Below are 27,673 nucleotides of genomic sequence, written 5' to 3' on the forward strand. Positions count from 1 at the left end.
AACTTTTACTGAAGAATTTCTAGTAAAATCCAGATAGAATTGTGAGTAACTTTTACTTGAATATATGGTCTGTTAAATTTACTAGCACTTTGTACGTGGAAAAACTTTCCTACGTTTTTTTAAGTAAATCTTACTCCACATTTTTTGCAGTGCACGTATATAGCAAGCAGAACTCTCCATTAGCAGAACTAGAAAGTGAGGTTTTCTTGTCTAAAGTTTTCAATAATTTATAGGTTAGTACAAGGTTCCCTTAAAGGTTTCAATAATTGTAAGGTTACGGGAACGTTAGAGGAACGTCCCCAGAACTATAATGCACAACCAAATGGGAACGTTCTATTTCCATAAAGAAAACTTTCCTGGGGAACCAAAGGGCAACCAAAATGATCCGTTCCCAGAACGTTCTGGGAACCAAAAACTAACGTTCCCAGAACGTTCTGGGAAGCAAAAATTGTTAGCTGGGGACTCGGTTCCTTTCGTTCATTTTAAAGAGCCGTTCAATAGAATCGGATCGTTCACGAACGACCCATCACTAGTGGTTATACAGTTTTAAAAAGTTTTATGGGATGGTCTGAACTAAAATGACACATTACACATCCCTAAATGTTTTAAATGTTGTATCAACATGTTTTTTCTATTATATTTGAATAAAAAACAACTATTGTGAGATTTATATCCACTTGTCACCCTCTCCTGTTAAAAAAAAAGTAACTAAGTAACGTTTACTCTGAGTATATTTTAAATGAGTTACTTTTTACTTGAGTAGATTTTTAGACTAGTAACTTTACTCGTACTTAGGTAAAAATTCATTAAAGTAATAGTACTTTTACTTGAGTACAATATTTTAGTACTCTTTCCACCTCTGTGTATTTGTCACCCCAGGTACATCCATTCCTTTAAGCAAAGCCATGGATGAGTACTGAACGCAGCCAGTTGCAGGTTTATATTCAGTGTTGTAGAAATGATTTACAGCTGTGGATTACTACAGTGACAGGTTACTGTGCATCTTGGGACCCTTGATGGCCAACGCTTTAAATAGTCATTAATTGATAAAGTTTAGAATTAACAGTTTTGAGATTTTGGCAAAGTCATACATGCAGCAATACACTTTTCTGGTTCATATTTTTCACAAGGCTCCAAACCTTTAGTGTCGCTATTGCAACTACTACTTTTTGATATTGGTTTAAATTTTCATTGACATCAAGACGAAGTTACACCTGAATAATAGATATTTGGGAAGCATTACCCTCATCTCAACAGCGAGAGGCAGCAAAACGCCATAGCAGCATTTAGCCTCACATAACAAAGTAGAAGTAGAGGCGGAACCATGTTAAAAAATCAGTTTCAATCGGAAATATTAGTTTGAGCTTTAGTGTCAATAGTGCGACTGTTCAAGCCGATGTGATTATGAAGTTCCGGGCGAAGATAAATGACGTGGGGTGTCTCAATCATTTTACACGTATGTTTTTCAACTAAAACAACAACAATAAAACAATCACTGCAAAATAGTTAGATAGCTATGCTAGTTAACGGGCAGATATTTTGTCATTTGTTGAATCCTGAGTTGATGTGTAGTTACCAGACAATATGCAACCACAGAACAGGAGAGATTATCCCGTGTAATATAAATAGAAAGACCTTAAACCGATAATTATTGCAATAGTTGTTTTAATATTTGTGTTTTACTGAGCAGTACCTGCCTAACACTACGGCTGGAAGTAATTTAGTCACTGGATATTTACTGATGAAAAAAAATGCCAAGGCATTACATGTACCATGAAACACAGTGAAAGCTGTCATCAACCAGTGAAAAAATATGGCACACCAGTGGCATTACCAAAACTGAAGTCCCTCCAAAACTGATAAAAAGACAATAGAAAAACTGGTGTGGGAGACTGTCAAGAGGCTTACAGCAATATTAACGGAGCTGCAGGAATTTCCTACATGTACTTGTGTATTATATGTGATGACGGGCCGCACGGTGGCTTAGTGGGTAGCACTGTCGCCTCACAGCAAGAAGGTCCTGGGTTCGATCCCCAGGTGGGGCAGCCCGGGTCCTTTCTGTGCGGAGTTTGCATGTTCTCCCCGTGTCTGCGTGGGTTTCTTCCGGATTCTCCGGTTTCCTCCCACAGTCCAAAGACATGCAAGTGAGGTGAATTGGAGACACTAATTTGTTCATGACTATGTTCGATATAACCTTGTGAACTGATGGACCTTGAGTAATGAGTAACTACCTGTTCTGTCATGAATGTAACCAAAGTGTGTAAAACATGACGTTAAAATCCTAATAAACAAATATAGGTGATGACAATCTGCCATACTCTTCATATGTCTGGGCTGTGCGGTAAGGTGGAAAGAAAACACCCAAGCCCGGCTACATTTTGCAAAACTTTACACCTAGTCTACCAAGAATGTATAAATGTGTTATAGTTTGATGAGACCAAGGTTGACCAAGGTTTTTGGCCATAATTCTAAAAAGCATGTTTGGTGCAAAAACAACACTGCACATTAACAAAGTAACACCATACCCACAGTGAAGCACGGTGGTTGGCTGTTTTTCCACAGAAGGAACTGGGACATTAGTGAAAGTGGAGGTGATTATAAACAGTTCCAAATATCCATCAGTTTTGGCACAAAACCTTCAGGCCTCTGATAAAAAGAGCTAAAGATAAAGAACAATTTCAATTTCATAGCTACCCAACAACAACATTATTGGCTTTACCAGAAGAAGATTCATGTTTTAGAATGGCCCAGACCTGAATGCAATTGATAATCTGTGTGTGATGTCATGAAAATGGCTTTTTACAGGAGGTGCCCTTGCAATTTAGAGCTCTTTTGCATAAATACTTTGTAAAGATTGTGACGTCAAGGTGTGCCACCTGCACACTTGTATACAGTCATGTGAAAAAGTTAGGACACCCCATGAGAACCTTTGTCTTTTTGAACATATTTAAACGTGGACATTTGAGCTTCATTTGAACAGTATATGATGTAGATGGAGCGTATATAACTAAACAAATAAAACTGAAAAAAAATTACTTTTAAACTCAAGTTGTAAAATGTAATAAACAAAAATGGAAATGTATTGTGAGGAAAAAGTTAGGACACCCTATGCCCTAATAGCTGGTATTTCCCCCTTTGACTGAAATAACCTCAATTAGAGATTTTCTATAACCATCTACCAGTCTCTGACATCAACTGGGAGAAATTTTTTCCCACTCCTCCATGCAGAATTCTTTCAGCTGTGTGAGGTTTGAGGGGTTTCTTGAATGCACAGCCCATTTGAAATCACCCCACATCATCTCAATAGGATTAAGATCTGGGCTTTGACTTGGCCATTCAAAAACTCTTAATTTATTTTACTAGAATGTTTTGGGTCATTGTCATGCCGCATGGTCCACTTCCGCTTCAGTTTCAGCTTTTGGACAGATGTTCTTACATTTCCTCAAGCACCCTCTGATACAGTGAAGAATTCATCATGGATTCTATAATGGAGAGCTTTCAAAGCAGCCCCAAACCATGACATTTCCACCTATATGCTTCACAGTTGGTATGTGGTTTTTGTGCTCAAATGCTTCTGTTACTGTGCCCAAATAATTCAACTTTGGATTCATCTGTCCAAAGCACATTGTTCAAGAAGTCCTGATCTTTAGTCCTGCCCTGAATGTTTTTTTTTTTTACAGCAAGGGTTTCCTTCTTGCACACCTCCCTTGAAAATCTAACTTGATTTTTGATGGTAGATGCATGTACCTTGCTATAAACTGTGGCAAGAGCTACCTGTAGGTCCCGTGATGACATTATAGGATTATTGGAGACTTCTTTATGCATCTTGCGGTCTGCTCTTGGGCTGAACTTGCTAGGATGGCCTGATCTGGCCATGCTGGCAGTTGTTTTAAATGTTCACCACTTGTAAATTATTTTTCGGACAGTGGAATGGCTGATTTTTAGTTGTTTTGAGATCGTTTTAAATCCCTTCTCAGACCCATATGCATCTACAACGTTCTTTCTGAAGGCCTCAGAGAGCTCTTTAGATCTCACCATGGTGATACCACTCACTTCAACAATCAAGAGCAAACCAAACTAATGTCTGATGTTTAAATAAAACTCTGATGTTCTCTAACAATGGTCTAATCATTGCAGCTGATGTGGTTAACCAGATTCTAATTTTAGACATTTTAAGTAGTAATAATTGTGGGGGTGTCCTAACTTTTTCCTCACAATAAATTTCCATTTTTGTTCATAACATTTTACAACTTGTGTTTAAAAGTAATTTTTAAAATTTTTTTTTAGTTATATAAGCTCTATCTCTGTACTGTTCAAACAAGGCTCAAATGGCTCATATCTTTAAATATGTTCAAAAAGACAAAAGTTTTCATTGGGTGTCCTAACTTTTTCACAGACGTTGCTTTTTTAACAGTTGGCTATTATTTAAATTTTATTTACTACTTAATGAACACTTCATATGAGCATTACTTAAAGTTTAGTGAAAATTATTCAGATTAATGAAGAACATCACCAGACTAAGGTTATCCCTTTCAGTGTTTTCTGTCTGGTGTTTTACTTTGTAAAGTACACCATGCACAGATAACTTAAAACAAATAAATTGTGCTTCATGGAAGACTGTTAGAATGGTGAACTACTTTTGTTTTTTTAAGATAGTGTATCTTTTATTCCTTAACCAATATTTGTGAATTTTTTTTTTACCAAGCTTAATGTGTTTGCAGGTGTGGTAAACACTATTACGAAACTCACAAAGACGTGTGTTGTACGGTTTACTCCTGACAATATTTTTTTTGTCCTTTCTGGCAAAGTCACCAATGGAGGAGTCAGTATGTGGTGTGAGTTACTACAGGTAATTCATTATTTTATAATAATTTTTTTACATGTATATGGGTGTCAGATATATGTTCATAGGACTTCTAGTTTTATTTTAATTAAGTTTTGCTTTTGCCCCGAAAAGTATTAAAATGCCAGTATCTACTTGTATACTTGAGTCTTTATTACTTTGACATGTGATTTTTTTTTAAGGTGAATTTTTTTGATGAATATCAATTGGAAGGATTGTCAGCAGATGCAAATGAAATCTGTCTCGAGGTTTCACCAGAAAACCTATCCAGAGCTTTAAAAACTGCCCAGAATGCCAAGTTTGTTAAAATAAAACTGACAAAGAAGCACTGTCCATGCCTAACTCTAGCAGCAGAATTGGTAAGATTTTTTAATATCTTTTTTAAAGTCTTTCAATAAATAGCATAAAATGAACTGATACAGTTTTGCATTGTTGTTATAGAGTTACTGCAAATATTTAATTTAATGTATCTAGATACAGCTTTTGAACTCTTTGGAATTATCTGGCTTTCTACATTTTCTGCTGATAAAATATTATATATTTTTAATGCATCATAATAGACAAGCACATGCCTAAACACATATAAACCATATATTTATTATCTGTATAAACTTTCTTTAGCAATGGCGTTTGCCGTTTGCTTCTGATAGGGCCTGCACAAAGGTGTGGTGGATTTTTAGACCCAAAATGTCCACTTGTAGTGAGATGATCATGAATATGAAATTTTCTTCATTCGTAAATCATTAGTTTTATGTTTTAACACCTAGGTCTTTTGAATACCTTTTGGCCATAAAAGGCTTCATGCATTTGCAATTTTCTTCTGTCCTCCTAAAATGGTTTCAGTCAGGTTTTGTGGCCATTTTAAGGCAGGACACAGCTATAATTCCTATTTCCACTACTGACTTTAAAAAAAAACACTGGCTTAAACATTTACATATCTTTCCAACCTGGATGGGAAATCTGTGTGTTCAGTAAAGACAAAGTAGTGGTGTGTCTTTTAATAGTTTGGTCTGTCTTTTAATAGGCAAAACCAGGTGTAAAACAACGAAATAAATAATATGCAGAAGATGTTTGTCCAATATGCAGATCAGACCACATTTTATACATAGTATCTAATGCTAAAATTCATGTTATTGTAACAACATTGATTCAGAAGCCTTTTTACAGCTGTAATAAAAAGTTAATTTGCTGCTTTAATTCTAGCTATTAAAGAAAAGTTTATTAATTTTAATATGTATTCTGCGAGACTGAGTAAAAATCTGCTACATCAAGGTCAATTCACCATAACAAATAAGAACTTAAGTCATGATGACATAGCGGTCATCAGTGGTGGGGCGTGCAAAGTATTTTAATCTAGCACTGCAACAACTAATTGACACAATTTATAAAGATTATCAAAATGGTTGACAGCCAATTTCATTATCAGTCTATTATCAGTCTGTTGTCATTATTAGTCTATTGTTAATTCCATGCTGACATACTAAATATGAAACCACTGAGGAATTGTCTTCATCACCAGCGTAAATCAAATTCTATATTCAATCATAATTTGTACTTCAACAGTTATTGTTTTTCCACACTAAATAGTGTTCTATGTAGCTGTGTGAAATTATTTAGCATTAGTCTTAGTGGCTATTAACAGTGGTACTAGTTTCACAGAACTTACTTTGACCAACATAAAAACTTACTTTCGACACAGACAAGTTTGCATAACAGTAACACATGCACACTAGTAGTTTGCTGGAGGTCATTTTGTAGGGCTCTGACTAGGGATGCACCGATCCGATATTAAGATCGGATATCGGTCCCGATATTACCAAAATGAGATGGATCGGATATCGGATAATCAGGCCGATCCATGGGTCCGATACGTTCACTTTAGTTCGTTTGCGACGCGTGCTAAGCCCATACAGGACACGCTGCTGACGTATGGCGTATAACACAAACAAAAAGAGCAACATGGAGCGAGCCAAAGAGTCAGCTGCATGGAGCTATTTCACGCTTGCTATGCTAACAAGTTCGATGGCAACATGTTTATTACTCATGTTTAGCTGCTATATTTTATTTTGAATTACTGTTTGCACTAAATATTTACGGATAAGTTTATTTGAAAAAGTTATTTAAGCTACTACTGTTTTTCTCATTGTCAGCAGCCACATTTTGGGTGTGTTCGAAAACCTAAGGAGCTGCCTTGCTGTCTTACTGTCTACATAAGCGGCTGCCTCAGTAGAGAGGATTCTAATAAGTCATCAACTTATATACAATGGTATCGGATCGGTATCGGGTATCGGCCGATATGCAAAGTATATGTATCGGATCGGTATCGGAACTGAAAAAGTTGGATCGGTGCATCCCTAGCTCTGACAGTGCTCCTCCTGTTCCTCCTCACACAAAGGAGCATACTGGTCCTGCTGCTGGGTTGATGCCTTTTTACGGCCCAGTCCAGCAATCCTTATGACTGCACATGGGGTTGTGCCATCTTGGAGGATCTAACTATTGCATCAGCAATTTGTATTGATTAAATTGTAAGGGAAGGAGGTTGAACTGATTATTCATTGCTGCTACGATTTCTTGTTTCCAGAATTGTTTCCTAAAGTTTAAATTATTTAAATGCTAAATAGCTTTCTCATTTATGAATGAATGTAAGTTTAAATTGAACTTTTGCGATCACATCAGTTTTATGAACCCTCTCTTGTCTATGTGTGAACCTGTGCATGCATGCTGAGGGGTTGAATTCTGCACAGCTGACAACCTGTGCTACAGTGACACCTGTAGCTCCACTTTGAGTTTGGGTATTAACATTTGGTTGTTGAAAATGACCTTTTTAACAAACTGCATCGATTAACTGATAACAGAAAAATAGGACATTTGTCATTTACATCATTGCCTCCAGTGACTCTGAATTTCAAAAATTTACTCATAATTTTGGCTTGTGATTTTTCCACCACTGTTGGATTAAAATTAATTGAAGCATATGTGTATGGTAATTTACAGTAGAATTTTGAAGTTTTGGATTTCAAGAGAAAGATGTGGAGTTTTGGATTTTTTGTTACTTTAAAGCCACAACTTTTATTTCTTTTAGCATTCCTGCTTAAAGTATTACAAAAACTATGATTAATATCTTTAACAATGTTATGTGATAATCTTTGCTTGGTGACTTAATTTCATTACTTTTCTTACTCTTCTAAGCCATCTCTATCCAGCTTCAGCCGCACTGTGACTCATGACATTCCTGTGGATATTATTCCAAGGAGGCTTTGGCATGATTTTAAGGAGCCTATTATGCCTGACTTTGACGTAAGTAAAATGTTATGTCTTCAGGTCATTGGCTGTAGAGTACATAAGAGACATTCCAATTGATTGATTATAAACTGTTTTTTGGCAACTATAATATTTTAGCCAAAAGTAGAGAAAACTCTAGCTTATGAGTTTATAACTTCTTTATACTACAAAGCCATTTTATTGATCTGTATTCAGAACATAATTTTTTTTTATTTTTTATTTTTTTTTATTAATTTATTTTTTTTCTCCATAAATACCCCCATTTTCTCCCCTAGTCTAGTCCTGTCCAATTACCCTGAATGCGTCCTCTATACTGATTCAACCATTCACCGCTGACTAGGGCTGGGCGATATATCGAGTTTTAAAGATATATTGATATATTTTCATACGCGATATAAGATAAGACAATATCGCGTATATCGATTCTATATCGATGTCGCGTTCTATTTAGATCCGACAGTTCGTCATTCCCTTCTCCCAGTTTGTCTCTGCACATGTTCACCTGCCCCGCTTCTCTCCCTCACTGAACACAACTCGCCCCTCCCCCACCACGTGAGTCGCCCGCAGGGCATGTTCTAAACAGCTCTAGTGACTATAGAGCTCCGTCTAAAAATGATATTTTCGTTGTTGATCTCTTTGAATCAATAACACTTGCATTGATGTAGTTTTGAAAATGACAATACTGAATATAAAATTTCAAGAATAAAACTGTTTGATGTTTATATGAGCTTTGATCTGGTCTGGGTGCGGAGTTTTATATCGGGCGCAGAACGTTGAGATGAGCGAGCGAGCGCAGCTACCATGGGGAGCGAGATGCGGGTTTTACCTCGAAAAAATAATAATGAAAAAACACACAAGAAAAGCAAAAGAGAACTTAATATTTTCACAATGATTGGGAGGAAAAGTGTGTGTTTCATTTGCGGGACGACGAAAGAGAGCGGCACAATGTGGAGAGAGGCTTCAGTACGTGTCACAGAAACGTCCATTTAAATCGTAGCTTTTAAAAAATCTTACTTAACTGATCATTTGTATAAACATGGGACAGAGTTCATGATTTGTTCTAAAACAAAAGTAGTGATCAGTACAAACGGGATCAGTACAAACGGGACATTATTTGAAGATGGGACTGTTAATGATTTCCTTAAAAAAAATGCTACAGAAGTCATAATTTATAAAAAAAAATATTTTGTGTGATTTTGATCAAAATGCTACAAATATGCTCATTCATACAAAATCGTCAGGAACAATATTTACAAAAATATCAGAGATGTGATCACTCTGACTTTCAGAAATAAATAATGTTACATGTTTAAATATGTCTGTGTTTCCTGCCATGGTACATCATTGTTAATAATTATTGCAAGAAATAATTAACATGTGATCAGACAGTCTCTTCACATATATGAATATTTATTATTATTATTATTAATCATAATATTATCATTAAAGGTAAACCATGCAACCTTATGTTATTCAGGAAGTTTGTATCCTACAAGTAACCCTTTGGCTTACTCAGTACCCTTAAAGTAACCCTCTGTTTCAAAAAGGTTGGTGACCCCTGATTTAATATATGCCAATAGTTTATTTTTGAGGAATTTCTCTACAGCGGAATGTTAATAAAAGTGCCTGTATAACATTTGGAACATGTAGCTTTGTCTCAGAAGTGTCTTTTTGTTATTACGGTATGGGATGAAAAAATATCGAGATATATATCGTATATCGCCATTCAGCTAAAAAATATCGAGATATTATTTTTGCTCCATATCGCCCAGCCCTACCGCTGACTGAGGACACCTCTCAACTGACATACGCCCCCTCAGTACAGACTGCATTTTTCACCTGAACGAGTGGAGTTCATACACCGACAGGCACTGTGTAAGGAGAGCCACACCCCCATCAGCATTATTCCTCAGCCCTGTGCAGGCGCCATCAGTCAGCCAGCAGGGGCCGCCATTGCACCAGTTATTAGGACCTATGATCTAACCCTAAACAACAGCCAATCGTTGTTCATGCAGCCTCCCAGCCCAGTCGGAAGGCAGAGCTGAGATTCTATACAATGTATTCGAAACCCCAACTCTGGTGTGCTAGCGTGTTTTACCGCTGCGCCACCTGAGTGGCCATTACTTAATTTTAAATATACATCCATTTCTGCATTTCATTTCACATATTATACAGCAAATAGCAAACTGAAATTGTATATATGCTTGAGCTCAAGTGACAAAAAAGCAGATCTGAAGGACTTGTAATAATAATAATGAAGGTGGGCTTTAGCTTTTGAGCTGGATATTTTGCTGGTTCTGGCAACCATTGTAGCTAGCTACATAACATTCTCCACATCATTACCAGACTCTTTCACCTCTGTCACATGTGCTTAGTGTGAACCTGCTTTCATATCTGAATAGAACAGGGCGCCAGGGTGACCAGGCAAATGGTGTTCTCTGGCGATTGCCAATTATGCTGAAGGACATCGGGTCCTCATGCACCCCATTAATGCTGTTTCTGATGGTTTGGTCACACATGCACACCAGTAGTTTGCTGGAGGTAATTTTGGCAAAGCTCCTCCTGTTCCTCCTCGCACAAAGAAGCAGTTGCTGGTCCTGCAGCTTGGTTGATGGCCTTTTACGGCCCTGTCCAGCTCTGCTCATGTAACAGCCCATGTCCTGGTATCTCCTCCACGCTCTTGAGACTCTGCCGGGAAACACAGCAATCCTTCTTATGATTGCAAATATGGTTGTGCCATCCTGGAGGATCTAACTATTACTTTAGCAGTATGTATATTTTGTGTTTTTACTGATTCTTCTTCAAAAGAGCTCATCCTAAACAATTATTTATTTTAAAGGTTAGCATATACTTACCACCTCTAAAGACAATGAAAAGTGTGGTGGACAGGATGAAGAACCTGTCCAACTATTTGGTGAGTATTAAAGTGGCCTTAAGGTTTAATATTGGAGCCACTCTATTTCAGTTATGCATGTTGGAACTAGGCCTACTAATTACTGGACAACCTTTACTGAAAAGAGAATTTGACATTACAGTCACGTTTTAGATGTAATTGAGTTTACCAAGAATCACTGCCAATTTATTTGGATTTGGTTGTTTTAGGTCGAGCCATATGATAAAAGGAATATAGATAGTAAGACCAAATGTTTTTTATGTATGTTTTCCTAATAGTAAAAATGCTATCAAGATTTTAGCCAGCCTAAATTTACATTCTTAGCTTTTACAACAAAAAGAAACAAAATCCATCCACCCATTTCAATGAGATGTATTTTTTATTTTTTATTTTTTATATATAGCCATGCTTGGATGTTTTTCTTTGTAAAAAAAAAAAATAATAAATAAAAAAAAAGGTTCCTTTCTTGTCACCGTATTCCACAGCCCAGACATATTAAGAATACAGGAGATTGTTGTCACATGTAATATACAATTAGGACTTGCTGAAACTATCCAAGTCCTTATTCCTGGCCTGCAAAACATAACCATTTATATGAAAGATTTTTAAAGAAGATGAGAGACTTAAAATGGTGTGGTGCTAGAGGGAGGAAACGTGTACTGTTAAAATAATGATTACTTAAACAAATGTATCTATGTAAAAACTGTCTCTCTCAGGTTGTGGAGGCTAACCATAGTGGTGAAATGAATCTGAAGATTGAAACAGATTTAGTGTCTGTGACAACACACTTCAAAGATCTTGGCCATCCTCCGTGGGGTAAGTTTGTTAATGATATCTACAGGAAGACGTTGACAAATGTATGTTAAAAACGTCTAAGTACAAAAGAAATATTGGTGGGACAATAGAATCTAAAAGCATCAAATCCAATAATGATGTGATTAAACAAGGTGTTTAGTAAGTAGACAAAATATGTGCAAATGGGTTGAAACCATAAGATGGTGAGGTAGTTCAAGATGCAAATTATGTTTAGCAATTGTAATATTGTCTTTTAGCAATAGTAGTATATAGTAGTAGTATATAAGGTAGATCAGGTGCAGTTTAGTTTAATTCAGTAAAGAACAGTGTTATCAAAAGTGTACACTGCATTATACAGTAGCAAGAAAAAGTATGTGAACCTTATAAAATTTTATTGTTTTCTGCATTAATTTGTCATAAAATGTGATCTGATCCTCATCCAAGTCAGGCGTATTGACAAATATAATGTGCCTAAAATAATAACACAAAAATGTGTACGGCTCTCTTCTCTTCTTCTGACCGTTGTGGTCAATGTGCTCTTTCGCAAACTTCAGGCGTGAAAGCTGACGCTCTTTTTAAAAGCTCACCTGAAAGCTCTTTTTGGTGAGGCATGGCTCACATATGCGTATCCTTCTTGTGTGGAGCAAACTCAAAAAGTTTGAGTGGTTTTTATCAGTCAAAGTAGCTCTAGTCCACACCTCCAAACTCATTTTCTTAACAAGACTCCAGGTATGCTAACACCTGACTCCAATTAGCTTTTTTAAGATCATTAACTCAAGGGTTCACATACTTTATCCACTAGCACTATGAGGTTTTTATGGTTGTTTTCAATAAAGACATGAATGATCAGAATTTTTTTGTGTTAATATTTTAGGCACATTATATTTGTCAATACGCTTGACTTGGATGAGGATCAGATCACATTTTATGACAAATTAATGCAGAAAACCATAAAATTCCAAAAGGTTCACATACTTTTTCTTGCTACTGTATGTGTATTCAGACAATGTTTTTGTACTGCCCCTTGTACTGCCCCTTGTACTGCCCCTTACTTAAGATAAATGAATACAAAATTACATTTGAAATATGCCATAAGTTATCACAATCAATGAATTACAAGACCTTGTAATTTAGCATTTTAATCTAATATTGTATACCTGTATTGTAACAAGTTTGTGTGACAATATTGCAAATTGCCTAAATAAAGTTTAGCATTTCAGGTAACTAGTTCTAATTGCACCGCAAATACACAAGAAAAAAAAACAGTGGTTACAAAGATACAGTAATGCCGCTCAGGTGGTGCAGCAGTAAAATACACTAGCACACCAGAGCTGGGGTTTTGAATACATCATATCAAATCTCAGCTCTGCCATCCAGCTGGGCTGGACGGCTCAATGAACAATGTTTGGCTGTTGTTCATCCAGGGAGGGAAATGCCGGATAGGGACCTCATAACTGATGCAATTACGACCTCTGCTGGCTGATTGATGGCGTCTCCACAGAGTAGAGGAATAATGCTGTTCAGGGTGTCTCTCTCCATGCACAGGGTTGATTCGCATGTGAACTCACCTCATGAAGGTGGAAAAATGCAGTTGGCTACTGCACACTTGTCGGAGGGGGCGTGTGTCAGTTCACTCTCCTTAATCAGGAACGGGTCAGCGTCATGTCAAGTCAAATTTATTTATAGCGCTTTTTACAATGAACATTGTCTCAAAGCAACCTTACAGAATCCAGGACCAACAGACAAAAAAACCCTATGGAGCAACCCGAAGGCGACAGTGGCAAGGAAAAACTCCCTTAAAATTACAGGAAAAAACTTTGAGAGGACTCAGCATGGACCCATCCTCTTTGGGTGGCCTGAAGGGTACTTTAAATAAATAGGATTTACACAAATCATTCAAACAAAATTAAATTGAACTGAAAGTTGTAACTAGCAAAAAATAACTAAAGTTCTTCATTGTTCAGTCCAGTCTGTGATAAAGTCCCTTGTAAGTTCTGGACATTTTTGGTGCAAACACGCCAGGTTCCCATCACATCTAGTAGGCACAGGAGTCTCGACTTGCAGTCTTTAACCTCAAGAGGGTAAACAGGTTTCCGTCAGAACCACCTCGGGGTAAAACAACAGAAGATGTAGTTACAATGTGAAATTGTTAAGACTAAAATGTTAGTTTTACAGAGAGTAGCTTTAGACTAAACTACTTGTTTAGTTTGACAAGACTAATCAAAAGCCTGAGTAAATAAATATGTTTTCAATCTAGACTTGCACATCAAGACTGTGTCCGAGTCCCGGACAGAGGCAGGCAGATTATTCCACAGTTGTGGAGCTTTGTAAGAAAATGCTCTTCCACCAGCTGTGATCTTTTTAATTCTAGGAATTATAAGTAACCCTGCATCTTGTGAACAAAGTGAACGTGCTGGGTTGTAGTGATCAATAAGTTCACCCAGATACTGTGGAGCCAGACCATGGAACGCTTTATAAGTTGCATTTTGAGCCAACTGGAGTTTGTTTATGGATCTACCAGAGCATCCAGTTAGAAGAGTATTACAATAACCTAACCGAGAAGTTATAAACACATGGATCAGTTTTTCAGTGTCATTTACAGATATTATATTTCTTATTTTGGAGATATTATGCAAATGAAAGAAAGCAACTCTAGTAATATTATTAACGTGTGCATCAAAGGAGAGATCTGAGTCTATTGTGACACCCAAGTTTTTTACATCTAAGCTGGGAGTAACAGAGAAAGTGTTTAGGTTTAGCATTAGGAAGACAACTTGTCTCTCACAGCCTTAGATCCAACAAGTAATACTGTACCTTTGTTTTATCTGAATTAAGTAAAAAAAAAAAAGCTACACAACATCCAGTTTTTTATGTTGTTTACACAATCTTCAATCTTACTGATTGTGTTAGTATCATTGGGTTTAGCTGATATATACAGATGTGTGTCATCTGCATTATGAATAATTTCTCCTAATGGAAGCATATATAGTGTAAATAATAGAGGTCCCAATACTGACCCCTGTGGAACACCATATTTTACTTTCGTAATTTCTGAGCATTTATTATTTACATAGACAAGTTGAGAGCGGTCAGTTAAATATGATTTAAACCAAGAGAGTGCGAGTCCTTTAACACCTACTGTATTTTGTAGCCTATCCAGTAAATTTTTATGATCGACAGTATCAAACGCTGCACTAAGATCTAATAGAACAAGAAAAGAGACGCATCCATTATCAGAGGACATTAATAAATCATTAACTACCCTAATTAATGCGGTTTCAGTACTATGGTTGGGTCTAAATCCTCATTGAAATTTTTCATGAATTCTGTTTTCATGTAAATAAGAACATAACTGTTTAGAAACTACTTTTTCTAGAATCTTGGAGACAAAAGGAAGGTTTGAAATTGGCCTATAATTAGACAGAACATATGGATCAAGATTTGTTTTTTAATCAGGGGTGTAATAACAGCACATTTAAACATTTAAAAGCCTAAGGGATGCATTTATTAAAGTAAGCAGGGGCTCTAGTATGGCAGGGAGTAAATCTTTAAGTAATCGAGTTGGAATAGGGTCGAGTAAACATGACGATGACTTGGATGATTTAATCAATGCAGATAGTTCATTTTGAGAGATTTGATTAAAGGAATTTAGTTGGATTACCTTGTTGGATAAGTCACTATTATCACCCATGCTGCTCAAAGTGAATTGATACTTAACATTGGCAAGTGACACAGTCTGACTTTGAAGTTGTATTTTTTCTATCTTATCATTAAAGAATTTTAAAAAATCATCGCTGGTACAGTCAGGTGGTATATAGGATTCAGTTTCATTGACATTTTTTGTTAGTTTGGACACAGTCTCGAAAAGGAATCTAGGATTATTCTTCTTATTATTATATATTAAGGAGGAATAATATAAAGCTTTAGCTTTTATAAGTGCATTTTTATACTCGGTTAGAGCATCTTTCCATGCAATTTTATACACTTCCAGTGTAGTGTGCCATGTTCTAATTTTCGTGCTGCCTGTTTTAGCTCACATGTGCGGTTATTGTACCATGGAGCAAGCTTTTTCTCCCTAATCACTTTAGTTTTAACTGGGGCTACACTGTCTAAGGTTGTGCGGAATACGGACTCTTAAGTGTTGAGTTGCCTGATCTAGTTCTTTAGGTTCTGATGCTGATATATTTGGTAATAGGCAGTTTATGAACGCTGCTGCAGTTGCAGACGTTATAGTGCGCTTAGATTTAAAACGATGTAGTTGCTGTATACAGTAGACCCTTGACTTACGAATTTAATTGGTTCCAAAGGGCTGTTCTTAAGTCAAAATATTCATTAGTTAAACCTATTTTTCCCATAAGAAATAATGTAAATAGAATTAATCTGTGCCAGACCTCCCAAACCACCTAACCTTTCTGTCTTTTTTGTTATATTTACCCTTAAATCTTAAATAATAGAATAGACATTCCTGTAATAAACAACAATAAACAGTAGTAGTACTGCACTGTACATAAAAACACACACATCACATTTCAGTACAGTACGTGTGCTGTACCATACACCATAATAAATTTCCTTCTTTTTTTTATAAAATGTATCTACCAGAAACAACAATAACTCTCATATTTCTCTATTATGGCAGGAGTAATTATACAACAACAAACAGTAAAAGATTTTTTTCATTTTCTCAACACTGCACTTTCTTTGCACCTTCTCTGGGGACATTTTAATATTGAATTTTAAAAAATATGAAGAAAACACCGGATAAACACCACCCCGCTGTCCGAATGTTCGCTCACTTGGAAATTTGGAAAGAAAATAGGCAAATTCGTGAAGAAATTCTGAGTGAGGACCAGGGGGTCAATAAATAGTAACTAGTTTAAACATACCAGTTTTATCAAATGAAGATTTATTGACTATGTTGGTTATAAGAACTTCAAAAGAGTTAGTTATACAGGTTGATTTTACAGTAAGACCTATGTCTTTTTCATAAATTGTGGCCACTCCTCCTCCACGACCACTGAGACGTGGCGTATGTTCATAACTGTATCCCGGAGGAGCTGCTTCATTTAAACCTAGATACTCATCGGGTCTGTCATTTACAATTACAGTTTAACATGCAAGTGATCTAATGTTTAGTAGTTCTAACTTTAGTTTAACTTTACTATTGTTTTTTGATGCTCATGTAGATTAATTTTAATTAAGTTATTATGACATAATTTGTCATAACACCAGTAGTGAGGAAGCAAAATTTTACAAATTATATAAAAAAAGATACAGTAATTAGCTCTGATGTACCCACTCGATAATTAACTAGGCCTCACTTTTGTGTAGGTCATAAATTGCTTCTGTTATGTTCATTTGGGTGCACATCTACCCATGTGCCATAGCTTTCTTGTCCTACTGCACACCTAAACAGACTTTAGGCTGTAATACCAACCCATGTCAGGAACTTCTCACCTCTCACACAGGTTCCATATGTTTGTTTCTAGTCATTATTGTAGATGATGGCATCTAGTTAGGAAACTTTGCACATATGCACAGTTCATATAATTGGTAAAAATAAAAACGTGGGCAGTTGTAGCTTAGCAGTTAAGGTACTGGACTAGTAATCAGAAGGTGTTGGCATCTTCTAAATGCTGAAAATGTAAATGTAAAAACATTTTAAATATAACACTAGCTGTCCCAGTGTTAATGGGAATCAGATACTGTCATCTGAGATGTAGTTCCACTTCTGACCAGCAGTATTGCGGTCATCTTTTTTGTTTGTTCACGGTCATATTTCATTTGAAATTACGTATCCACAAAAACAAATTTTATAACCGATTTTACCTGTATTTACCAAAGAATTACATTAATTTTTGATAATTTTGTGAGATATCACAATTTTAGGGCTTCTGTCATGTTTACTTGGTTCTCTTTATTCTTCTTAGGGGATGGTACCTCACAGACTGCAAGTCAGAGGAGAGATGTAGAGGCTATGGCGCACGCACGTGTGGACATCAGAAAAATCCAGCAGTTTCTTATGGGACAGCAGGTGAACCCCAGCAAGTCCATGTGTAGTAAGTAACACAAAGTATTTATATCCTTAAACTTTTTATTTATGTTTTATTTTTCTTCATTACTGATCTAATCAGGTACTATCTATGATTAAAAAATAATTGTTGCAAGTTATTGCCAAATGTATTTGCAAAGGGCTCACTTGACAACATGTTAGAGTCAAGCAATGTTTGTGTGTAGCTTACATGCACTTGTTTAAATGACAGCTTATCAGAGTTGACTCTGTTTTGTGTAAAGGAGTAAAACATTCTAAACACATTCTGTTGTAATCTAAAATCTCTCTGTTGTAAAATCTAAATTATTAGGTAGAGAAACATAGAAAGTTAAACAAACTTTAATAATGTATGTTGAATAGTAAGTAAAGTACAATAAATATATAAAAAGGCCTGAAATAACAGGAATTATAAATACCCAAGACCATGTACAGTATATTAGAAACACCTCTATGTCCTCTTACGAAATAGAGCACACTGTCAATTATTTTCAGTAACAGGGACTAATTAGAGATTAATAATCCAGTCTGATTTAATAATTAACAAAATATGTAATAATTATTGTGCACAAGTGGCATGTTTGTAGGTGGAAATTCCCCACCCAGAGTTAAGAATTGCACAAAGGAATTATCTGCCCATCCAATTATAGGTATTTTAAGCGTTCATAGTTTCCTGTAATTTTGTGATTAGTCATCAAAAATGCATTGTGTTCCTATCACCCATTTAAAATGTGTGGGTGTGCTTAGCAACAGAGTTGCCAGGTTTGTAGTTGTGCTTATTTGAAAATGCAGTCCCAGTGAAAATTCTAAGGTGTCAGGTTGTGATTTTTGGGCTACTTTAAAAATTTACCACAGCTGTTGAAAAGCTTTATTACAAACAGTATAAAATGAAAAGTATTGTCTGCTTGGCTCTTGCTGAGGAGGGTGAGAAAAAGAGTACAAATTTTTAGAAGAAAAAGCTCTAAGAATAAATATTCATCAAAACTCAAATCAAAAGGAAGGTGAACAGCAAGGCAGTAAAACAAAGAAAGGAGTCCTGTTAAGTCATAACAAGAAGAAGAGAAGACAATAGAACAGAAAATAGCATGTATGCTATGAAAATTGTATGTATGCTTGAACTTAAGTGACAGTTGAAAGTAATAGGGAAGGACTGTCCAAAAGTTAGAATAGCTCCTGAGAATAAAGGAATGGAAAGACTTTGACACAAGAAAGTACAAGTCAAATTCGGTTCTTTTAGTATTAATTATTAAATGTTCTAGACTGGAATCTGAAATTATTATTAAAGATAATGTATTATTGTTGTTGTTATGATTTACATTTTCATTTACATTTTCAGCATTTAGCAGACGCTTTTATCCAAAGCGACTTGCACAATGAGCTGAACACGTTGGCTCAGGGACCCAACAGTGGCAACTTGGTGGTGGCAGGGCTTGAACCGGCAACCTTCTGTTTACTAGTCCAGTACCTTAACCACTGAGCTATCACTGCCCTTATATGGTAAAATGATAAAATAAAATATGATAAAATTATAATACTACTACTAGTAATTATACCACTGTAAACAAAATGCTCTACAAAACCCATGCTTTATCCATATTTGCTCATGACATGCAATTTTTTTGCTGGTGATGAAGTTCTGGTTTAAGTTATTTTATGCTAGTAAGGAGCACATGCTGGTTTTGCTGGTATTCAGCAGAAACATGCAAGTGAGGTGAATTGGAGATACAAAATTGTTTGTGAAAGTGTTTGACATTAAAAACTTGAACTGATTAATCCTGTGTAACTAGTAATTATCTGTCCTGTCATGGATGCAACCAAAGTGTGTAAATCAAGATGTTAAAATTCTAATAAAATAATATAATTTAAAAAATGCAATATTCTTCTGAAAACAATTTATTGGAAAACAGAAGTGGAAGAAAACTGGATCAATAATACCTAAATCTGTATTAAACAGAAGAAGAGCTCAACTCCAAAGAGGCCCCGAATATTCTGTAATAATTCTTGCTAGGACGAAGCAATCTGAGCGAAACAACATGCAATGTGCTCCTCAGTATATGGATCTTTGGACAACCCGTATATTTAGTATATTCATCTTTGGCATGCAGAATTTAACATTCATTTTTACCAGTGGACTTATCTGACCATAGATTATCTTTCCACTGTTCTTCGGTCCATCTCAAATAAATTCCAGCCCAAAGCACTCTTCAGTGTTTCTGTGCAAAATTAATATATGGCTACCTCTTTGCATAGTACAGTTTCAGTTGCATTTCTAAATGCAGCGGTGGACTGTGTGACCATGATTTTCTGAAGTATCTCTGAGCCCATGTTGCCATGTCCATTACAGTAGCATAATAATAATAATAAGTTATACTTATATAGCGCCTTTATCCATGCTTAAGGACGCTTTACAACACTTTACAATACAATCAATAATGGCTTTTTAAACCGCTTCAGCAACAGTTTTTGTCCTTGGCCTTTACGTGCAAAGAGTTCCCCTTAATCTTAATTCCCTTAATCTTTTCATGAACTGTAGATTGTGAAGGACCTAAATTATGTGCAGTCTTGCACTGAGAAACATTGTCTGACAGTTCTTTTACTAAGTAAATCACAACCCTTTCTTGCAAAGACTAAGCCTTTGGTGGATGCTCCGTTTACACTCTGTCTTGGTTACTTCACCTGTTTCCCAATAAACTGCTAATTGTGGAACCTTCCAGAACAGCGTTACTTGTATAACTTTCATCACATCAAGCAGTGTAGCAGGAATAGCATTGTTGGCATTGCATGCTTAAACCTCTGGGTTTCTGCCTCGTGTCTGTGAAAGGTTCACTTCAGAACCAAATAGTAAAAAACACAAAAGATGTGGTTAAGTGAACAAAACCATTAAAAATAAGAGGTCAGTAGTGCAAAGTACAGCCTGCTCCATTCCCAAATAATAATACATTTAACTAAAAGAGAGGAGAACTGGGTTTTTTTCTAATCTGGTCTTAAAGGTTAAAATTGAGTTTCACTCACAAACAGAGGCAGAGAGGTTATTCTAAAGTTGTGGGGGCACCCTTCTGTGGCCCTGCACCTTGTGAACAAGGTACATGTGCTGGCTTGTAGTTTTCAATAAGTTCACTTAAATACTGTGGAGCCAGAACATATAGCTTTTTGTAGGTTAATAATAGTGAAACCCCAAATCAGAAAAAGTTGGGACAGTGTGGAAAATACCATTTAAAATATAGTGTGTTTTACAATTACTTTTATTTAATTGCAGACAGTATTAACCCAATATGTGTCATGTTAATTTCATTTAATATTTTATGTTTTGTTTGGGCAGCTTCATTTCATTTGTTAATATACATCCATTCCTGTAGCACAGTCCAAAGAGCGTTGTGACTGAGGCAATGTGGGGCTAGCAATGAGGTAAAAAAAAAACTAGATATGATGTGATTTAAAACAGGGGATGTCAACAGGTGATTGTTATCATTATTTGGCACATAAGGAGCATCCCTGAAATTCAGAGCCTTAAAGGAGCAACAAATGTGAGATAAATTTATTTGAAGTGATTTGCATATATTTTTTCCTCTTTAGTGCATTATATCATTAAATGATTCATAAAGAGCAAAGGTGCAAGCCTAAGCTGAACACATGCGATCTCAGATCCCTCAGATTCCACGGCTTTAAGAACTATCATTTATCAACAGCTAATATAACCACATGGCCAAGGGATTACTTTGCCAAACCATTGTCAAGCACTACAGTTACTGAGTTATATTAACAAAAGCCACTTAAAATATAATAAGCATTATTTTAATAATGTCTGGAGTTCTCTGCGCTCAGAGAGATCATGGTATGGACTACCACACAGTGAAAACGTGTATTGTGGTCAGACAAATCAGTAATTTAGATCTTTTTTGGAAAAACCAAAAATTATATTGTGTGCTCTGGACCAATAACACAAAGAACCATCCAGACTGTTATCAGCAATAAGTACAAAAGCCAGGATCTGTCATGGTATGGGGTTGTGTTAGTGCTCTTGGCAAAGTTGGTTTACACTTTAGTGATGGCAGCGTTAATGCAGAGATTTTAGAGCAATTTATGCTGCTTTCTTTTTGGTGTGTATTTATTTTTCAACAAAACTGTTCAAAATCACAAGCTGCACACATTACAAAGCCACACAAGTTTCACCACTGTTCCAAGTTTTCTCCTACTAACATATTCACAACGCATCCAGAAGGTCACAAAAGAACCCAGACGAACATCTAAGAACATTATCATTTAAGAACATATAAAGAAATTTAAATGTATACTAGTCCACAATAAGAAAGGCAAAATTGGTATTGGGAAAGTTGCAATGCGCAAACCACTGCTGACCAAAAAGAACACGAGGCTCATCTAGCATTTACCAAAAACATCTAGATAGCACTCAAAAGTTTTGGAATAATATTCTGTTAACTGATGGAAGTTTTTGGAAGTCACTACTCCTGTTAGATCTGGTGTAAAGCTTACAAATCATTCCACAATAAGAACATCATACTAACAGACAAACTTGCTGTTTGTAATGTGATGGTCTGGGGCTGCTTTGCTTCCGCAGGACCTGGACAACTTGTCATAATAGATGGAACCATTAATTGCCATTGCCATTAATTACCATTCTGCTTTGATAAGAAAATCATAAAGGAGAATTTCCGCTTGCCAGTTCATGACCTAAAGCTCAAGCACAGTTGGGTTATGCAGCAGGACAATGATCCAAAGCACACAAGCAAGTCTGAATGGCCCCAAAGAAACAAAAATAAGGTTTTGGCGTGGCCAAGTTAAAGTTCTTACTTAAATTCCATTAAGATGCTGTGACAAAACAGTTCATGCTTAAAACAATTCTGCAAAGATGATTGGGCCCAAATTTCTCCACAACAATGTAAAACACTCAATAACAAGTTACTGCAGACAGTTGTTACTACCAAGGGTGGCACAACCAGCTATTAGGTTTAGGGGGTCAATTACTTAATAAAGGTTTTGCATAAATCTTTATTTTCAGTAAATGGAATGATCATTTAAATGCGTTTTGAGTTTGTGTTGTCTTTATCGTTAATTGAAATTGGTTGAAACCTGAAACATTTAAATGTGACACATTAGCAAAAACAGAAGAAATCAGGTGAGGGGCAAATACTTTTTCACAGCACTGTAAAATAGTTTATCTAAAGCACAGTCTTTATCAGGACTGTTAAATGAGATTTTGTGTTATCAGAGATTTATTAGACTGTGCCAAAAGTTGCAGACCAGTGGCCACAGAAGAGAATTATTTCAGTCCGTCAACGTGAAAGGTGCCGTTCAGTAAATTACTTGGCATCACTTCCTATTTCTTCTCTCATTCTGCTGCTGTCCTCCTCGGCTCATAGATGGCAACTGATAGTAAAAAGCCATTACCAAATACATTGGCCTGTGAACCTCTCTTTGACATAGAGGCATACTTGGCCAGCTGTTTTTAAGGACACTGGACATGAGTTTGAAGAGACCCGCTCCAATCAATCGGCTGGTAAAGACTTGACCTGTGAATTCCAGGATGTCAGAAGGACCTTCAGAAGGTTTTGGATTATTGGATATATCATCTCTCTAGCCCTGGTTTGCAACTGCAGGAACTCTATGGCTCTGGGCCATAGATGATTAAATTACATTTACATTTTGTGCATTTAGCAGATGCTTTTATCCAAAGCAACCTACACTACTGTGACAGTATATTGTCTAAGCAATTGAGGGTTAAAGGCCTTGCTCAAGGGCCTAACAGTGGCAACCTGGCAAAGAGGGGGCAAAGACATTCTAAATAAGCAACACACTGTAGCACTATTCTTTAACTTGGAAAAAGACCCCACCCAAGAAAATCCTGGACACCTTTAAAGCATGTTGTATTGTCACTGCAGCAATAAGACCACTGTATCCAAGTTCTACACTGTAAATTCCAACAACAGTATGCTATGAAATAGCCCTTAAAGGGCAATAAGCCATAAATAAATACTAAATACAGACCTTATGAACACAGATGATGTCCATCTCTAGGAGGTGAATGATATCTGCTGAGGAATCCAGTAAGATTGTTAATTACATCTGATGTCCAAGGCTGTAGGATCTTTATCTTTACCAGTTTGGTACGCCAAAACCACTTTTGTAAACCCGACAAGTGTCATTTGTTGCTAAAATGCTGGCTGTGTAATTGGTGCTCAAAAAACAACTTTGGTTATACAGACAAGATCCACTTTTGAGGAAAAACCAGTTTTTTTCAAAATTGGTAGAAGTAAACACCTCTTGTAGGAGAATGCTGCTCTGCTGTGTCTTATATTCTAATTTATACTTCTTGTGAAGCATTGTGTTTACAATGATATTATTATTATCATTATGATTTCTGATTCTCATGATTTCTGATTAGAATTTCAGGTTACATGACAAGCTATTTTGAACTTTTAGACCGTCCTTCCCATCTGCTTGAGCTCAGTCATGCATTTAGTTTTTACTGTTTCCTATTTTCTCTTTGGTCTTCTTCTTTTTTCATGGTTTTTCAGGACTCCTACCCAAACTCATGGTTTTACTGCCTTGCTGGCAGCTTTCTTTTGATTTGAGTTTTGATTAAGAGCTATTTACATTCTTCTATTTATCTGTATCTATTCCACACTTGCTCTTCTCCTTAAAAAGTGTAGAATAGATATTTATTTTTGTTTTGTACAGTTTGTTATTAAAGCTTTTTGGCAACTGCCGTAAATTTTGAAAGTAACCCAAAGATCACACCCTGCAACTGCATTTCTCAATTTGGCTTTAAAACCAAAACTTAAATAGCTCTTAATTAAAACTCAAATAAGAAGAAATGCTTAAAAATGTATCAAATATAACCCCAGATCAGAAAAACAGTATGGACAAGATGGAACATGCAAATAAAAAATGTTTTTTACATTTTGATATATTTTGAAACACTTTTGGACTTTTTGTTGCACATTTAGACTTGACAAGAATGACAATGAAAATGACAATTTAATAATGTTGAAATAAGGAATTTTTTGTGCAGTGTGGTGTGTGTGTGCTAGGTATATCTTTTTATTATTTATTTTCTATATATTTTTTTTTTTTTATGTTTGTATGTTTGACCTTTCATTTACAGATAAGCCTTAACAATTTTAGAAACATATACTGAGATTCTCAATTTTCCCTCAATTGTCCTACAGATATTGTTGACAGCAGAATTATACATTTGATTCTTCTTCAGGAAGATGTTTCTCTTCAGTATTTCATCCCAGCTGTGGTGTAAGAGAAGTTTACTTTGTTTTCTAATAAACTGGAAGACCATGTATTAAGTTCTAACTGAGAAGAAAAACTATCAAATAAACTCATATGTTGTGCAAATAATTACCCAAAATGTTTTCTTGAGACTGATACCAACAGCTAGTAATATTTTAAGCACCTATTTGACGTTATTCCAGAATATACAATTAACATTTGCCATGTATTTTTTTTGTTTAATGACGTTGATTGTTTTTTTGACAGTGTATGAAATAAATAAATCAATGCATAATGTAGCTTTAATAGTTTGTTCAATTAACATTGTAATAGATGCTCTAAAACTAACCCTCAATCCCTTGGTCACAGAAAAAACTGTTTTAAAAAATATTGATATTCCAGTGCTGCAATGACATATTTAATTGCAGCATTTCACATCAAGTTAATGTAAACATTTTCTCTGATAGGTATCACCTTGGGTAAAAAAAAAAAGTGATATTTATAATTTAGCAATCATTTAAAGTAAGTAAGTAAGTAAATTTTATTTATAAAGCACTCTTAAAACAACTTACGTTGACCAAAGTGCTGTACATCGAACAAGCATACATAAGACAACATTATGTTAAAAAAGTAAAACCAAATAAAAATACAGAGTAAGAGACAAAATAAAACGGATAAAAATAGACTAAACAATTATAATTACCACGGCTCCTCACTGTTCAAATGCCAGCTTATAAAGGTATGTTTTTAGGAGTGATTTAAAAACAGCGGCCGAAGGTGCTTGTCGAATATTAGGAGGTAGAGTGTTCCATAGCCTCGGAGCATAAACTGCAAATGCACAATCACCTTTTAGCTTCAAACGAGCCCTAGGAACAGTCAACAAATTCTGAGTGGCTGATCTTAAAGATTGCTGTGTGGTTGCGGGAGAAAGCATACCACTGAGATAAGCCGGGGCTTGACCATTAAGCGCTTTAAAAACAAATAAAAGCACTTTAAAATGAATCCTGTGCTGAACAGGCAGCCAATGTAGTGAGGCAAGGACGGGTGTAATATGGTTTCTTTTCTTGGTATTAGTCAGTAACCTTGCTGCTGCATTCTGCACTACCTGTAAGCGCCACAACAGAGACTGATTAATCCCAATATACAGAGAATTACAGTAGTCAATTGTGTAACAATTATTACAAAATAGATTAGATTTTATCAAACAGTAAAATATGAAATGTAGATTTGTAGAAACTTGGGGTTTTTTTGTTACCATGAGTTTTTTTGGATGGAAAAAAATTAAAAAGCTTAGAAAAATTTTATTTTAGTTTAATGTCATAAAAACATGTACTTTTTTGAGGTTTTACTTTGTGTGTTTTGGGTTTAAATTGGTTAGTTGAACTAGAGTTGGAAAATATCACAGAATCAATAGGTCTTTTTGACACCTCCAAGGGTTGCCTGGTTGCCTGCAAGGAAGTTTTATTGAGATCTCAAGGCACAATGATAACATTTGCATTTTATGTTATTATGTACAACAATATTATTGATTTCTTCAATCAAAGCTAAGTATCCTGTTTATTTTTTTTATGTAATTTCTACTGCAGCAGCTCTTTTTACCCAACACCTGTTGTGGTATGAGGGTAGATCACTGCCCACAGTATGGGTGACTTGCATGTTTGTGTAAAGGCATACATATTGGCACATGGGCATACACATTCTGACATTAAGGTGACATTTTTTCTTGGGGTTATTTCAGCAAGATAATGCCAGGCTTCATTCTGCATGTGTTACAACAGCATGACTTTGTAGACACAGAATGTGTGTGCTTGACTGGCATGCCTGCAGTCCAAATCTGTAGAGAATCAGCAGCCATTTGAACAGCTAAAATCTCATATCAATCAAAAATGAAAAAAAAGCTTCATTTGCAAAATTGCAACAATTAGTTTTCTCAGTTTCCAAAGCATAAAAAAGTCTTTTTAATGGGAAAGGTGATGGGCTACAGTGCTAAACACACCTCTGTCCCTCAAATGCAGCATTTTTGTATTTCGTTTAATTTTAGTTTCATTTCAATGCAGCATTTTTTTAAATGTGTTTTGTTTCAGTTAATGCAGCTGTTCAAAGAGCTGTTTAAAGCCATTGGAATGCCTCTTTTCATTCCAGTGTTCACTTTAAAATGGTGCCTCTCAGCTGGTGCAGTGGTATCTGCAAAACCCCTGACAAAACAGTAGTACGATGCAAGTCCTAAAAAGCTCTGCAACTGGTCAACGTTAGCCAGTATGGGCCAGTTTTGCACAGCCTCCATTTTTGCAGGATCTGTGGCCACACTCTCCTCGTTCACTACATGCCTCAGGAACAGCACTTTGTTCGCTTTTGAGACATAGCCTTGCACCGTTGCTGGATGTTTTAAGTTTACATTCAACCATTAAGGTAGGCTGTGCCGCCGTGTATTGTAGCTTCCATTTATTCTATAGCTCAGTGTAATTTAATGACTGCTGTAAACTGCTGTGACTGCACTTTTCTTTAAAAATCTGTGAAATCTGGGATTTTTGAAAAACGAGTTCCGTGAAATTAAGCACATTTTTCAGTGAAT

At 35.9% G+C, this 27,673-nt stretch overlaps 1 protein-coding gene across 2 annotated transcripts; it reads left to right on the plus strand.

Annotated features, from left to right (window-relative positions):
* Positions 1-1,333: 1,333 nt before the first annotated feature.
* Positions 1,334-25,361, plus strand: hus1 (HUS1 checkpoint clamp component). 2 transcript variants are annotated; one of them, XM_062985705.1, is made up of 8 exons: positions 1,334-1,456; positions 4,722-4,849; positions 5,026-5,202; positions 8,033-8,140; positions 10,965-11,039; positions 11,735-11,834; positions 17,744-17,872; positions 19,199-19,710. In XM_062985705.1, the coding sequence occupies exons 1-8, from the start codon at positions 1,405-1,407 to the stop codon at positions 19,237-19,239; spliced, it is 810 nt and encodes a 269-aa protein (XP_062841775.1). In that variant the 5' UTR covers positions 1,334-1,404; the 3' UTR covers positions 19,240-19,710. The 2 variants fall into 2 exon arrangements, with proteins under 2 accessions (XP_062841775.1, XP_062841774.1); XM_062985704.1 differs by lacking the exon at positions 19,199-19,710 and adding an exon at positions 25,050-25,361 and having other exon boundaries at positions 1,339-1,456.
* The last annotated feature ends 2,312 nt before the right edge of the window (positions 25,362-27,673 follow it).

The sequence above is a fragment of the Trichomycterus rosablanca genome, chromosome 23 (genome assembly GCF_030014385.1).
Source record: "Trichomycterus rosablanca isolate fTriRos1 chromosome 23, fTriRos1.hap1, whole genome shotgun sequence".
Lineage (NCBI taxonomy): Eukaryota > Metazoa > Chordata > Actinopteri > Siluriformes > Trichomycteridae > Trichomycterus > Trichomycterus rosablanca.